The sequence below is a fragment of the Polyodon spathula genome, chromosome 18, assembly GCF_017654505.1.
Source record: "Polyodon spathula isolate WHYD16114869_AA chromosome 18, ASM1765450v1, whole genome shotgun sequence".
NCBI classification, from domain to species: Eukaryota; Metazoa; Chordata; class Actinopteri; order Acipenseriformes; family Polyodontidae; genus Polyodon; species Polyodon spathula.
This window is the reverse complement of record NC_054551.1, coordinates 18,398,059-18,414,426: the sequence shown is the minus strand read 5'-3', so window position 1 is coordinate 18,414,426 and position 16,368 is coordinate 18,398,059. Positions and strand designations below refer to the sequence as shown.

The following is a 16,368-nucleotide window of genomic DNA, read 5'->3' as shown; positions in this document are numbered from 1 at the left end:
CTCAGAAGCAACCAATTTAAATGTCTCAATCTTATTATTGAAGAATATATATATATACCGTTTTATTTTGAACACGGTAATAAAAACAATTATTTGGCTTGCTGATTTTGTATAAGTATGTACATTTACGCCGGTGTCATAACCAATAGTGCCTCCCCGTATGATGGTGTCTTTTTGCTAACTGTGCATGTGCAGAGCTTTGAAGACGTGCTGTGGCAGGGCAATTGGTTTATGGTGCATCTCTTGACTTACGGCGGCACTATCATATGGGGAGGCACTATCGGATGGGTTTATTCTATATTACAGTGCCTGCAGGAGGCAATATTGTACAGGGATTCAGTATTGTACGGGCAGGCATTATTGGTTACGACACCGAACGCGCACAGAAAAATAGGCATCCGGTTTATTTCAGATACCGACTGTTTTGCTACATGGCCGATGTGAAAGCCTGCATCATACAGTATTCTAAAAAAAAAAAAAAAAAATGTTACGTTTGTGTGAAAGGACCTTTAACTAAATTTTGTACTCTCACATTTAAACTTGCCAGCAGTCAAAAACAATAGTCTTTATATTATTGGTTTCGGTGTACTATTTAAAAGCTCTTGTGTATGTTGATGTAACTAAACCTACATTACTTGGAGGCCTTTCCGTGAATTCTTGTTTTTTTTCCAACTCGCCTGTGAAATGTATTAAAAATCACTGTGCCAAAATCGAAATCATAGTCATGATACAGTAAGATTTTTCAGGTCTTTAGTAAGCATCCCTTTGAGGGGGAGCTTTTATGAATTAGCAAATCTTCCCATTTCTAGTTTTTTGTGTGTAAAGCTTTGGGTTAACCCCTTTTTCAAGGTACTATAAAAAGCTGTTTGTTGTTTTTGTTGTAGTGTGTTGCTTCTACCTACAGCTAAGTTGTTTCTATGTTTTATAATATTGGTGTGTTTTTCAGGAACTTTGCATTAAAGTTAATACAGTAATGTCTGAACTGAAAACAAAAGGTAGATTCTTGAGTGACTTTCAGTGTGTGTAGCATTCCAAGTTTCCAGAGAAATATTCAGGGACGGTTGAAAGAGCAGTGTACCTGCTTCTATTCTTTGTGATTGCAAACTGTGTAAAACTGCTAAAGTTAGCCTGTGTTAGTATTTAAGTATTCTAAACAGACCGACCGATATTACACTTCAACTATTTTTTATTCACCTAAATTTATGTCACAGATTGTCATAGTGTAGATCAATATTTTCACATGCTTGAGTATGCCACAGTTTGGGTGAAAATTAGTAAATACCAACCTATACTAGAACAAGTATTTGTGTGCTGATTTTTATGAACTCTGAACATATCAGTAATCCAGTCCCTTTATAACGATATAACGAATGTATGTAACTCTATACTTTATGTATATTTAAATGTGTTATATTTATATAATATTATGTAACTTTTAAAGTATTGGATTTATATATGTATTTATTCATAAACTCTTTCATTCATTACCTACATATTACTAGATATACTTTTTTATTTTTTAATTAGAAACGTTTGCAACTGGTTTTAGTCCTTACTTTATTATATTTTCAAGAGAAAAAAAAAATTGTCCATATTTATGCTGAGAGGCAAGTTCCTTAAGGCGATGCCTGACCAAAGTAGGAGCCAGGAAGGAGGCCGAGTGGCTGGGCCTCAGGGAGTCTGTACTCCCCAGAGCTGTGACTGTCAGGAAAATCTCTCAAAGCAGCCAGCCTGGGGGTTTGCCTTGCAAATTATTGAAAAGACACAGAGGCATAATATTACCCTGTAGTCCTCAGCTTGACAACCTCTCATAAAATGTGAAACAAGTATGTCGGAGGAGCCCCAGTAAATAATGTTCTGTACCGGTGTTTCTCTGGTGTTTAATGCAGTTCTCTGACAGAAAGACAGCCGAAAACAATATGTTGAGTGTGTACTACTGTATGCCAAGAACCAGGCCTCAAAACAGACTGTGAAAATGTATAGCAATGTTGAATCATTATTGTGTCTAAACCTGTTTATGAAAAAGATTATTTATTATAATTATACCAGTGTGTGTGTGTTTATATACACACAGTAACATTTTACAGATATTTTAACAGCTTATCGACATTCAGTATGAAAAATTGAACTAAATTACTTTTTTAAATACATGCACATGATTATATTTATTTTCTCAAGTTCACCAGATATTTTGTTTAAATGGGTGTTATTGAAAAGAAAAGAGATGGTGGTTGTCCCTTCATATTTGCAGTTAGATAAATATAAAATATTGCTACCATTTCTGTACTGTGAATACAGTTTGTTAGGGGATTAAAAATGTAAATAAATTATTACTTGTTCCAGTAGGCAGTTGGATAATTAATTAGGTCCCCATCGTACTTGCTGATACAGCTGTGCTCCAACCAACGAGAGAATAACTGTAAGAAACCAGTGAGGAGAGAATACTTGTTATTGACACAAGTATACCCGCTGTAGAGGTCAACACTAGGCAACTAGTATAACAGTAGAAGTACCGAAAGATACCTAATAAGTACCATGATTAGCATTTCATCTACAAGTTAATCTTGAAGTTTGCGATTATGTTGAAGGTTCTTTTAGTATTTCTAAATTTTGCAGTACTGAATGTTTAAAGGTTATGGATAAAACACAATTTAGAAGACATTTAGAGGGGTAATTTTGCTAGTTGCAAGAAGCAGTAGGAGAATGCCTTAATTAACAAACCAAGTGATGCTATTTATTACATTTTTATCTTTGTGTAAATCGCTTTGAGGCACTGTTTTTATTTCCTTAGTACATAATAGGAACAGGGACACTATTTTACAGAGAAATTGAGCTTGATTGTGGAAACAGACGCTTTTAACTGCATAATATAATACCATTTTATAAATACGTGACATTTTGCCTTATATATATATATATATATATATTTTTTTTTTTGCAGTGTTTGGAAGTAATGCATTACTTGTAATACATTTCTGTAATCTGATTACATTTTCCAGGAAAAAAATATATACATTATGAGAAACTGTTGAAGCTAAGAAGTGTACTGTAAGTTAGTGAGACAGTGTCCATTTAATTTGCAAACATTTAGAATTGTTCTTCCTTAGCCCGCCTTGGTTTGTAGGTGGGAGGGGCCTGAGGCTATTTGTAAATAGCTCTCCAGGCTGGCAGAGTCACTGTTACTTCCTGGTGCTGTTAAACTAGGCTTTGGGGTGGAGGAGAGTGAGTGAGTGAGCAAGCGAGAGAGAGAGAGGACTAGAGAATTGTGGGAAAATTACCTGCGCTACTGCTATATCAATTACCTGGCTGGGAGTGAGTCAGCATTGGAGAGAAGTACTTTCTCACAGACAGGGATTCTGCCTAAGCACCTGCTTCTGGCTTAAAAACATTGCAAAACACCTTACATAAAAGTGGACACCTGCCGAGAAGGGTGAAGCAACCAGGAAGTGTCGTTGATATATCTGTTTTGGTGGGGCCAGCAGGAATCTGAAAACACCTTCTGTCAGTGTGTGCTTTTCTTTATTCAGTGACATTAGCCTGATACCTGCTCTGCTGTTTCCTTCGGGCGAAACGTATATATTAGTTGATGTGTTTTTGAAATGCTGCCGTTTAGCTAAAGCTGGATTGCTTGTATTTGAATGCTAATGTGACATGGTGCTACACAGTACAGCTGTTTAGAAAGTATCTGTGGTTTTTTTCAAGGTATTTCACAAAAAGGCGAACAGGAAATGTGCAGGAAGGAGAGATGGTTACAGTGCGTTGTCTCTGTTGATTCAGTAGCATGCTTTTGCTGGGTCATTTATTTTTCCTCTGGATAATACATGGAAAAAAATGTTAGCATTGGAGCTACAACCTTGAAAAGAAACTGCAGACAGTTGTGGAAACTCACTTTAGTCTGAGAGGTCTTTTTAATGAACAAAATAATCCTTCTACCTTTTTTAAATAGTGTCTGCAAATTACCTGGGCGTATCTACTTTATGGAGGATGGGAAACAAAAGGTTTGACATGTGGATGGTGATGTCTGTAGCACCTGCTTCTGCTTGAAACTGATGTTAGACAAATGAGTTCTAGTCCGCTGGGCTTTTCCACCAAAATTCTAATGCGATTACATTCTGGACTTCACAGCACTGAGCACTTTCATTCGGAATACCTTTAATTAAATTGCTCCATTGATACTAATTGTTAAGTGAGATTGGGGCCACTTAGCACCTATTTGAAAACATTCATCTGTGTTGAAAGGTAGTTATAACATACACGGGACAATTAAAAGTGCATCTGGAAATTGGCATTATTGTTCTAAAACTGAGTGAAATTTTGTTATGTGGACTGTTGCTTTGCTACAGGGCTGCCTTCTATGCCTGCCTCAAGGATCTTTCAAACAGTGCTATGACGTAATGCAAGTCTTGTGAAGTGCCTGATCAAAGGATATTGAACACCAAGAAAATTCAACAGAACTCTAATACTGTGACTACATTTTTATAATTCACAGTATTCTTGCATTTCTGACATTCCTTCTGAAGTGTCCGATGGAAGTGATTTTTTTAAATGCTTCTCTTGAATGATGATGTATGACATTGTGCACTCATTTGCTTTTAAAGATGTAATACAGCTTTAAGAGAGAACTCTGGAGAGACAAGACAGGAAACCAGCTATATTGCTGAGCTTGTTTGAGTTCATTTTTATGCAGATAATCCTTATTTTTCTTGCCTTTGCCTTAGCTTTAGGTTAAAAATTTTACATGCATTTTGGTTAACAATTATTTTTGAAACTCTTGATCCATGCTATTTCCCTCTGGGCAAACCTATTGAGTTATACATTAGTATTAATCAAAAATAGGTTAGTCTTGAATCAGGTTATATCATAAGAACTCACTGGCACAAAGTATGTTCTGAGGGCTTTTCTTAATGAACTAATCTGAGATTATATAAGGAATTTGAACTTTCACATCCCCTTTTAAGAAAACAAAGCACACCTTTCATAATCAATCTGTAACTTTTATTTATTTAAAGCCACAAGACTATGAAGGCTCCCGATTTCAAATTTAAATAAACCATTGCTTTTGTAGGAACCTGAATTTTGAAATTGGAACATGAAGAACGGAAATATTTCTTATTGAGACCTTGCTACTCTCTCCCTGGTTTTCAAAGCAAGTGGGCAATCTTGCATTATTTGCTACAGAGATCTACAAAGATAGCAAAACTTGGAACAGAAACGAAAGTATATCAGGAATGTGTCGCGGAAACCACACTTGCATGTGATAAACTTCAGTGGTCGTGACTTACAAAAAGAAGTCCACACCCTTCAAAGGAGAAAACTAAACCAAAAAAACTAGGGCTTTTTTAATATGAATTTAAAGGACAGAAAGCAGCTCCCAGTTTCTCTATTGGAAGGATCTGTTAGTAAAAGCAGGTGCTGGTAAATTTGCCTTCTCAAATCATTTTGAACACGCCCCCTATCATCTCCGCCTAGTTTCACAGTACAGGGCGGGTGGGAACATTGAGTCTCACAAACTCTCTTACAGGCACACGCAGGCTTGTGCAACCTGTTGCTGTAATCTCTGGATATCTACTAGTTGTTTTGCTGAAGGAACTCTGAGAGAAAATGATGGAAGAGGTGTCCATAACGGTGGCCTATGACGCCTATGTTTTTAGTCAAATTTACGAAGAGGACTTCTTTGCTAAGATGGTGGCTGTCTCTAAACCCAAGCCAGTGGTAGGTACCACATTTTTAAAGTGGTTTCAGACTATTAACAGTATGATTTAATGTGGGTAAAGGTTGTTTTATAATTTCTTAATAAGCAGAGATTATATAGTGCACGATGAGTTTGGGTTCCAAATTTCATATGGGACAGAAGTTATATATATATTATTATAATATATATCTATATATATATATATATATATATATATAAACAAAACTCCCTCTGATATCTGTATGATGAGTTATATTAAGTTACTGAATGTATTAAGCTACCAATATGACTGAAGACTACTTAAGACAGGTGGATGCCTGTCGTTCTACACTGTGCCTCTATAATTCACTTGTATTGAAAAGCAGGAGCAGGTGACTGCCAATACATGTTTTAATAGATAGTAGCCAGGAATGTTACAGCAGTCGCAGGTTGCCGTACAATAAGGCATACTCTATGTTTTAGTAAACTTTTGTTATAAGTAATTTGTGGATGTGATGGATTACAATGCAGTACCACTGAGTTAGGAGTGTAGCTGATGTTCTTTAGTAAGTCTTTAGTTTTTGTTGGGGGTTGTCTCTAATATAAAGAATTGGGTATTGGTTTGATGAGCTGTTAATATTGGTTGGATGAAGTTACGCAGAACATGTTTGATATGAAGTGTCATCTACACTGCATATTAACAAGTTTCATTTTCTGTCAATTGTGCGTAAAGGGAGAGCAGGATAGCAAACATCATAAGCCCTGATGTTATCACTGTGTCACTCTTTACAGCAGTGTATAACATAGACACACAGTGCTGTCTGCATAAATTGCCATTTACTTTATAAGCAGATAATAACATAGTACATGTTTTTAAGCCTGTTTTAAATTGATCAGATAATGTTTTATCTTTATGAAGCTGTTGTTATCAATCCATGTATTCCAGTATTTAAGCCGCAGTCTCGTTGTTGAAAACCGGGATGTTTGATGTGTAAACATGTAAACGTTTATACATATAAAATATTACCATCCCTCATTGAAAACAAGTAATACTGCTGACAATATACTGAGTGGTTGGAAAATCAGTTTAGATGTTCTAATTATTTGGATAAATGAATTACAACAATGAAATAGTTTGTATGACCTTTCCAATCAATTTACACAGTGGCTTCCTTTGCATCTTTCTGTACTAATATAAATATATATTAAATTAACTTTCATCTAAGAAAAAGCATTTGAATAAATTATACATTAATGATATAAACAGCAATGTGGATGAAATTGCATTTTAACTTGATAACTCATCAATGATAAATCAGAGAGGGTTATTGCATACATTAGTATTTCCCTAAAAACCCCTTTCTCAGGTAAAAGTGAAGTGTACCTAAAGACATACAGCAAAAACAAACATTTTGGCCATGGCATGTTATTTGTGAAAGAAAAGTGCTTTAACGTGTACTTTGAAAGGTTATTTAATCAGTTTCTTCATACGTACTTACTGTTGATAGAACTGGAGAGGTAGCTTTCAACTGAAATTGGGGGATCTAGAATATTCCTACTTCTTTTAGTTCAGCCTAACTGCCTTTTCATTCTGATCCTACAATGAGGTGGCTCTTAAATTATGGGGGTGTTTGCTGAAACTCACTGCTAGTTTCTCAGTCAGGCAACTTGTCTCACTGTGTTTGTTTAAACAACAATGCCCCAATAAGCACCAGTTAATACTTCTTTTGATCAATTCATTCATTTTGTAAGGCACATGGAGGGAGGTGACAACTATATATTTTAAGAGGTGAAGAGTGATTGCACAGTAAAACAATACTGAAGCAAGTTAAGGTAAAAGGATATAGTAAATGTGCATTGTATTTGGCTGTTTTCCCATGTTCCTATGATTATACTAAGCATTTACCATAGCTGATCATATCTATTAATATGCTTTACCTTGAACATTTTGTACAGATAAAAACAATGATGTTTAGGTTGAATGTGTAGAATAAAAGTTTAAGTAATTTTTAAAGACAAAGCTATTTGCATTGTATTTGATCTAATTATCTCTTGTAGAGCATATAGGATGTGGTACTGTGATACCAAGCTATGAGGAGGCATCATTGCAATTGAAACTAATGGGCGAAGTTCAGTTTCACATGCTTTAAATAATGTAATTGTCTAGTAATTTAGATCCCAGATGATTTCAATCATGTGAATCCTCAAATACCCTTAACTACCCCCCCCCCCACCCCACTAAACCACAAGGTTTCCAAAACAACCATCAAACTAACAAAAATACAGGCAGCCTAGCATAACAAAAGATGGTGTCTCCTTAACAAGCATCTTCATTGTTACAGTAATGTACTGCTTTGTTCTATATTTCGTATTTCGTTGTATTTTTTGTTTCCCAGTCAGTGGTGACACTTTTTTCTCTAAATCTACAGTATATACATTGCAGCAATCCTAAAAAGAAAGTATTATTGACAATTCAGTTGTACATTCTTCTTTTTTTTGTGTTAGTTTTATACAAATTATTTTAAAATCAGATTCAAAATACCAAAGATACACTTGGCCAGCTTTGAAAGCTATGGTGTGCATAGTTATCACCGCTATATAAACTAGTGCTATAGTTATCACCGCTATATAAACTTTTTTTTTTTTTTTCGGTTTGCTCAGGCTGCAGCTCGTAATATTCTTTGAAGATCCAGCTATGGAACCCACTCATTCCCTTCCCTGATGCCATTTCTAACAAAATAATATAAAAAGTGCGCTCACATGACATGTAAGGTTAATCATTGTTTTTTTTTTTTTTTTTTTTTTTAATGGTTGAACAACATGACTAGGTAACCCATTTCATACCCTGTCTTCTTTTTGCTTGAAGAAATGTCTCCTTCCTCTGTTCTAAGTCTGTCTCCACTTAATTTCCAACTGTATTCCCTGGTCCTGGTTACTGTACTGCCCTTAAAATATTGCTATTGGGCCGAATTAACTATGTCAGCTGTAGTAGATAGTTATATGCAGTTGAGACCACGTGTTTGGTTTTGAATTTTTTTGAATTGTGTCGGTTTGAACTTTAAAGTAGGGGGCTTGTTTGATTAATGTAGGCTGCTTGCTTCACACTTCCCCTAAATGCTAAAACCACCAGCTACCACAAAGTGTCTGTGTGGTGTTGCAGGAAAGCTTAAATCACCTGACCTAGCAGTGATGTTCTAATTCCATGCACTGTGGGCTGATAGCGGCAGACAGGACTAAATGGAAAGCCATATCTTAATCTTACAAAAATGTTGTACTAAAAATGTACTTTAAGTGCACTCCTGTTTTGTATTTCTAAGTCATTTTTTTTACAGTCTTTGAGTTCTTTTTTAGATTTAGAATGTATTAATTTTTAAGAACAAAGTGTTTGGTAAACTGAGTTTTAATTAATTGTAGTTCCTACTGTTTGTTATGTTTTACTTGAGAATAGTGAATGTATATTTTCCACAGGCTAGTCTGTAATTGTCCATGTATTATTATTATTATTATTATTATTATTATTACAGGTGGTTGTATTTTTAGTAATACTACTATTAGTAAAAAAACTAAAACAACACTACCTACTACTGCTGTTATTGATAATAATTTGACAATAACTATTATTTATTCAATATAATAATAATAATAAAAATAATACATTATATTTCAAATTATCCATTTAAACTCCACAGAGCACAGAAAACAACCTTCGCTCTACAAGCTTTAATACACAGCCAATAAAAACAACTATCACAACATTTCACAGTAAAGGCATTTCCAGCTTCCCAAGGCAGTTGAAAGAATTTGAGCTCAGGTTCCTTTGAAAAACAGACAAATAATGTGTATAACGCGCTATAAAGTGCCAGTTGACGAAAGAGAAATGCATTAGTTTCTTACAGTCTATTTGTAGGAGTATTTAAGTTCCCATGCAGAGGTGCATGTAAGGTGACTCGTCCATATAATATAGCTGTTGAACTTCATATTGAATCTAGATGATGATAACCTACAGTATTGATGATTTCTGGGCTGTGTATTTGTAATGATTTGAATGCAAGATTCCAAAATATGATCTGGTAAGAAAGTTATACAGTCAGAAACACCTAATAAAAAGCTATTCATTGCTAGATATATCTGCACTTGTATAAAAATTGTAGGGCTGCTAATGTCTGTGTGTTTGAGTTCGCCATTCGCTTTGTGTAAATATTATTCACATACACATCCATTCACCATCCAGTAACCCTATAATAACTACATATCCGATACTTTTTTTTTCATATATATATAATATATATATATGTGACACACACACACACACACACACACACACACACACACACACACACACACACACACACACACAGCTCTGGAAAAAATTAAGAGACCACTGCAAAATTATCAGTTTCTCTGGTTTTACTATTTATAGGTATGTGTTTGGGTAAACTGAACATTTTTGTTTTATTCTGTAAACTACTGACAGCATTTATCCCAAATTCCAAATAAAAATATTATCATTTAGAGGGTCTTGATCTGGTGGTCCTCCATCCACACCTTGATTGACCTGGCTGTGTGGCATGGAGAATTGTCCTGCTGGAAAAACCAATCCTCAGAGGTGGGGAACATTGACAGAGCAGAAGGAAGCAAGTTTTCTTCCAGGACAACCTTGTACTTGGCTTGATTCATGCCAAAGCTGCCTGATTCCAGCCTTGCTGAAGCACCCCCAGATCATCGCCGATCCTCCACCACATTTCACAGTGGGTGCGAGACACTGTGGCTTGTAGGCCTCTCCATGTCTCCGTCTAACCATTAGATGACCAGGTGTTGGGAAAAGCCAAGTACAAGGTTGTCCTGGAAGAAAACTTGCTTCCTTCTGCTCTGACAATGTTCCCCAACTCTGAGGATTGGTTTTTTCCAGCAGGACAATGCTCTATGCCACACAGCCAGGTCAATCAAGGAGTGGATGGAGGACCACCAGATCAAGACCCTGTCATGGCCTGCCCAATCTCCAGACCTGAACCCCATTGAAAACCTCTGGAATATGATCAAGAGGAAGATGGATGGTCACAAGCCATCAAACAAAGCCGAGCTGCTTGAATTTTTGCGCCAGGAGTGGCATAAAGTCACCCAACATCAATGTGAAAGACTGGTGGAGAGCATGCCAAGACGCATGAAAGCTGTGCTTGAAAATCAGGGTTATTCCACCAAATATTGATTTCTGAACTCTTCCTAAGTTAAAACATTAGTATTGTGTTGTTTAAAAATGAATCTGAACTTATTTTCTTTGCATTATTCGAGGTCTGACAGCACTGCATCTTTTTTGTTATTTTGACACATACCTATAAATAGTAAAACCAGAGAAACTGATCATTTTGGAGTGGTCTCTTAATTTTTTCCAGAGCTGTGTATATATATATATATATATATATATATATATATATATATATATATATATATATATATATATATATATATATATATATAGTTCAGTTAACATAACATGGTACTATAAATTAATTTGTCAATGTTGGTTATTTATTCTGTATTTGAATATAATTTTTTACTATAAAGATATGTGATTGATTATAGAGTTGACACATTCAGAATTCATATGCTGTAGTTTAAACTTTAAACTTTTTCAAATGTATATTTTTTGGAAAGCATTGAGGTGTGTGGTTTCTTGAATGACAACAATAGTAACATTCACGATAGGGACTTAGTTAGATTGTAGCAGTCAGCTGTATAATTGCAAATTCCTCCTGGCTTCAGTTCTGGTTGGCAGGGCAGCACTGTCACACTCGAAAGGCAGTGAGGTGTGTCTCCTGTGCAGAAAGTAAGCCAGTGTGATTGAGCAGAATTTGATTCCCAGTGCTGGGCTGCCACCCCCTCCTTAATCAAGGGTTTGCTAGTGCAGTAAGGAATTAGATAATACCTCCTTTGTCACTGTAATTATAAACCACAGTATCTCTTGTTCAGTTTATTAAAGTCTTTTTGTTCAGTTGTTGGACAGCATTGTGTGTCGGATTGATTGAATGGTGCTTTGAGGTTAGGTGGCTCATTTTTGATGGCTGATTCATTGACAGGCCCGGCTTTAGCTGAACACAGTTCTGATGACATAAATATAGATAAAATGTATAAGAAAGTCAAGCAGACAAACGTTTGAATCTGAAGTGTTTAGGGAGGATTAAAGAAAATATCTTGCCTGGTATGTATATTATAACCTAACATTATTTTTTATTTTAGGTCTCTATACATCATAACTAGGAGACACAAAGTTAAAAGGCGTTGTAAGAGTAGCAGGAATCCGAAAAATATCGTGTTACACGACCCCACCTGTTGCTACAACTGTTTAAATGACGTAGCTGTAATTTTAATTTTCATTGTTAACATCTTGACCACCTTTTACACGTATAACTTAGTTTGTTTCAAACCTATTTTCAAAATGTCCGCATTAGTGCATATTGTAAAACAGGTAACAGAGCAATGTGTTCATGTGATGTGATACAGAAAAGCCAGAGCACTTGTTATCTTTTTTATTTTGTTTTTAATTGCTCTTTTTGCAGTGATATGAACAGAGCTTTGAAACCGACTTTAAAGTTTAAAGTGTAAAAAGTTGTTGCAATGTTAACAATGAAAATGCAAGTTACTGGTATGTTATTTCAACATTTATAGCAACACTTGGGGACGTGTAACAATATTTTTCAGAATCCCGCAACTTACTCTTTAAGCTGGATCGATCCAAAGAGGTGTAGTCATTTCTACCATGTTGTTTAAATTGTATTTTCCTTACCCTGTATTTTGAATGTGGATGCCGTACATTCGGATATGCCGACACAACATATGTCCCCCAATAATATCTAATTAAGTGTGATGTTAGGTAATTATAAATTGCATGATCCAATGAGGAAAAAAGGAAAAAGAAAGTGTGCTAGGTATTTTACCACTGTACTGTATACTATTTAGGCCTGTATAACATGGTAGCTGAGCATGGTGACATCAGGCCAGGAAGCACTGCAACAAAGGCAGGAATGAAGGGCAAAAACTGCGTGGCTGAGCAGTATATTTATTGAATAAATCAAAAGCAACAAAATAAAAGAACACAAAAAACAGGCAGTACATACCAGTACCTGTACGTAGAACAATAAAGGTAGCAATCGTCTCTCTCTCTCTCTCTCTCTCTCTCTCTCTCTCTCTCTCTCTCTCTCTCTCTCTCTCTCTCTCTCTCTCTCTCTCTCTCCATGTCTCTCCAAATCACTCCTACGCTCTCTATATAAGATCTCGAGAGCGAGATCTTATATAGCAGGTAGTCAGGAGCTAATGAGACAATTGGTGATTATCTCCTGACCTCCTGCATTCCACATGAAGGCAGGGAGAGGAAGTTAACCCTCTCCCTGCTGAATCAAAACAATATGAAATAGCGAGCGGCTTTCATCCGCTTCCATATAAACAAACGCAAAACACAAAACCCAATATCTACAGCCCACCACCACAGCCAAACCACAATAATAATTACGATTTCAATCATAATAACAACACACATACAACAGAAACAGTAATATTGAAAAATAATAATAATAAAAATAATAATGAACAGCATGCATCTGCATTTCCTTTTAAAATAATCAACATCATAACTTTAAATAAGCTGGGCTTTGCCCTGCTCCCTCTTTATGTGCAGGGCTCTGATACCTGCCACAACGTAATTTCAGAGCTTCACATTTAAAATACATTGAGCACTATACATGTATGTGTGTGCGATTCTATTAAAAAACATATTAACTGGACACTTTGTTATTTTTGTATAACCTGTCTGTGTCCTGACATGTTTGGTTTAGGTAGGGACTACTGTAAGCTATGAAAGCAAGTGGTCATCTCTTGGTCTGTATTGACAGAAGTGGTGTAACGATACCCTAATGTCACCATACGTCACAGGTCACAATATGATATGTACCACGATACATGTGATGGTCCTAATGGGATACTTCTATGATGCATAATAAGATCAAATGGTCATTTAATGATGGATGATTTTGTTAAAAGACAAAAAATTAAATGAGATAAGGAGAGTGTGAATTCATACCAGCTATAAAACACATTCAAGAACCACTGGTGTAATTCGATTAGGGAGCTCGCTACATAGATCTCATGTGGCTATGTACAGACATTAACAAAATCTTAAGGAATAGCCTAAGAGCCCTGTGTCATTTGCCTACAGTTATTGTTAATAATAATAATAATAATAATAATAATAATAATAATAATAATAATAATAATAACCCATTTCATTCAAAGCCTGTTAATAACAGTAATAGTAGTGTGAAAGGTAGACTGTATTCTAGAGCCAAAGGACTAGATGTAATGTATTTAGAAGATATGTTATGAACAACCATGACATACCTCCTTCCACTAGACACCGATCCCGCGACATTAATACGATATGTCTTGGTTTTTCATGACATATATCTTGTTTATATTTACATTATGTTTACATTTTCTATTAAAATGAAGACTCTAACTCATTCAAAGGTACTGTATGGCAATCGATTACATTTTAGAAAGCACCACAGAGTAGCCATGACATTCTTAGAATGTATTTATGTTGCAGTATGTCACAATAAAAAAAAAGATCCTGTCACTCACTTTTCATGACTATTTATTTATTTATTTATTTATTTATTAGCAGATGCCCGTATCCAGGGCGACCTACAATTGTTACAAAATACCACCGTACAAAGTATCGCATTATAAAATACCACATTACAGAATATCATAATGCAGATAACAGCAGTTATGAAAGTACAATAAGATTAAATTCAAGTAAGCGCAAAATAAAGAATACAGTAAGGTATAAGGTTTTTTTTTTTTTTTTTTTTAATAAACACAGATACAAAAATAAAATTAAAATCATAATAATACAATCAGTGAAACAGTCAACAATTAAATAGTAACAAACAGTAACAAGTCTGTTCAACTACTCAAAACATGCACAACTCTCAAGTAGATAATCGTGCAGCTTACTCTTACATTGTACAGTTATTTGGGACTGCAACTTAAGTTTATATTATAAATCATTCTAAGACCAAAAAGCAAAATAGGCAAATGATCTTTTAGCAGCCTCTGTGTGCAATATAATACTGCAGTTATAAGTAATAGCAAGCTTGACTGAGAGCAGTTATAACTTATAGTAACTATTTGCTTATATGAGTAAAGACCAGTAGGAACATGTAGCAAGTATGATAAATAGATGAGAATGATTTCCCCAATAAGAGCAAATACAAAAAACATGAGTACGGTTACCTGTAAGAATAAGAGTATAAGAGTAAAATCAGATACAAGGTACATCTATAGTTAGGAGCAGTAGTTAAATGTGGCAAGATATGGTGTTAATACAACTGATGCAAGAACTGGTACAATTGGATGCCATATAGTCCAGTATAGTTAAGAGATGAGGTTTACAGATGCTGTCTGAACAGATGTATCTTGAAGAGGTGCCGGAAGGTGGTCAGGGTCTGAGCAGTCCTGATATCCATGGGTAGGTCGTTCCACCACTGCGGGTGGAGAAGGAGCGGACTCTGGAGGCGGGGGAGAGAAGGTGGTGGGTACAGCTAGCCTGCCGGAGGGAGGAGCAGAGCGGGCGAAAGGGGGTGTAGGGAAAAATTACAGTCTGGAGATAGCAGGGAGCAGAAAGGTCAAGACAGCGATAGGCGAGTACAAGAGTTTTGAATTGGATGCAGGCAGCAATAGGGAGCCAGTGGAGGGAGCGAAGTAGAGGTGTAGCATGGGAACAGTAAAGTTTTGGATGAGCTGGAGCAGACAGATAGCAGAGGCAGGAAGGCTGGCCAGGAGGGAGCTGCAGTAGACGAGGTGGGACAGTACCAGAGCCTGAACTAGGAGCTGTTTGGAGTAGTCGGTGAGGAAAGGGCAAATTCTGTGTATGTTGTTGAGGAAGAAGTGACAGATGCATGCCAGAGTCAAGATGTGCTGATAGTAGGAGAGGGAGGGGTCAAGGGTGACACCAAGGTTCTTGGTGGATGAGGAGGGAGAGAGGGTTGTGGATTGAAGCAGAATAGAGATGGAGAGAGATCAGTGATGGGGGAGGACGAAGGGGGGGGGAGAAAAGGTCTTATTTGGAGGGGTTGATTTTGAGATGATGCGAGTGTGTCCAGGAGGAGATGGTCGAGAGACAGGCAGAGATACGGGAGGAAACATCCGAGTCAGAGGTGGGAAAGGAGACGAAGATCTCGGCATCATCAGCATAGAAGTGGTTCAAGAAGCCGTGGAAGGAGATAAGGGGAGCGGGTGTAGCATTAAAAAACTCATGGACCTTTAGCCACATGAGTAGTATAAGATATTTTGTACCGATAGTAGCTGGAGAAAAGGCCACTGGTAAAACAGACAGTTTCCTAGCAACATATTGTTCTGGTTTCTTTGTGCCTTTTTATGAAACCACCAGGCACCAGATATTAAGTCAGGTTTGAAGTAGCTTGAATCATTAAAGAGAGTGCAGTTTCTCTGTTTCCATGGTAGCAGTATTATCAGTGTGGCAGTTTAGGAACACCATATTTAAACCAGTGCCTTATTTGCAAGATAATAATGACATTTTGTTCCCTGTATCTTCTGTGAGCCATTGTTTATAGTGGATCCTTTTTAAATATACTCAACGTGACCTTCTCTCTGTTTGTTCTCCTTTTAATCAGGTGTCAATT

General features: G+C 36.3%; 1 protein-coding gene across 3 annotated transcripts in view; it reads left to right on the top strand.

Moving 5' to 3' along the window:
* The window catches only part of rabgap1l (RAB GTPase activating protein 1-like), a 378,634-nt gene that overhangs the window by 327,425 nt on the left and 34,841 nt on the right, over nt 1-16,368 (top strand). The window contains exon 1 of one of the 3 annotated variants that reach the window (XM_041277491.1): nt 4,486-5,712. The exons of the other annotated variants lie outside the window; for them this stretch is intronic. Within the exon in view, the coding sequence (XP_041133425.1) occupies nt 5,602-5,712 (111 nt within the window). The 5' untranslated portion in view covers nt 4,486-5,601. Of the gene's footprint in view, nt 1-4,485; nt 5,713-16,368 lie in introns of those variants that run through there. 3 annotated transcript variants of the gene reach the window in all.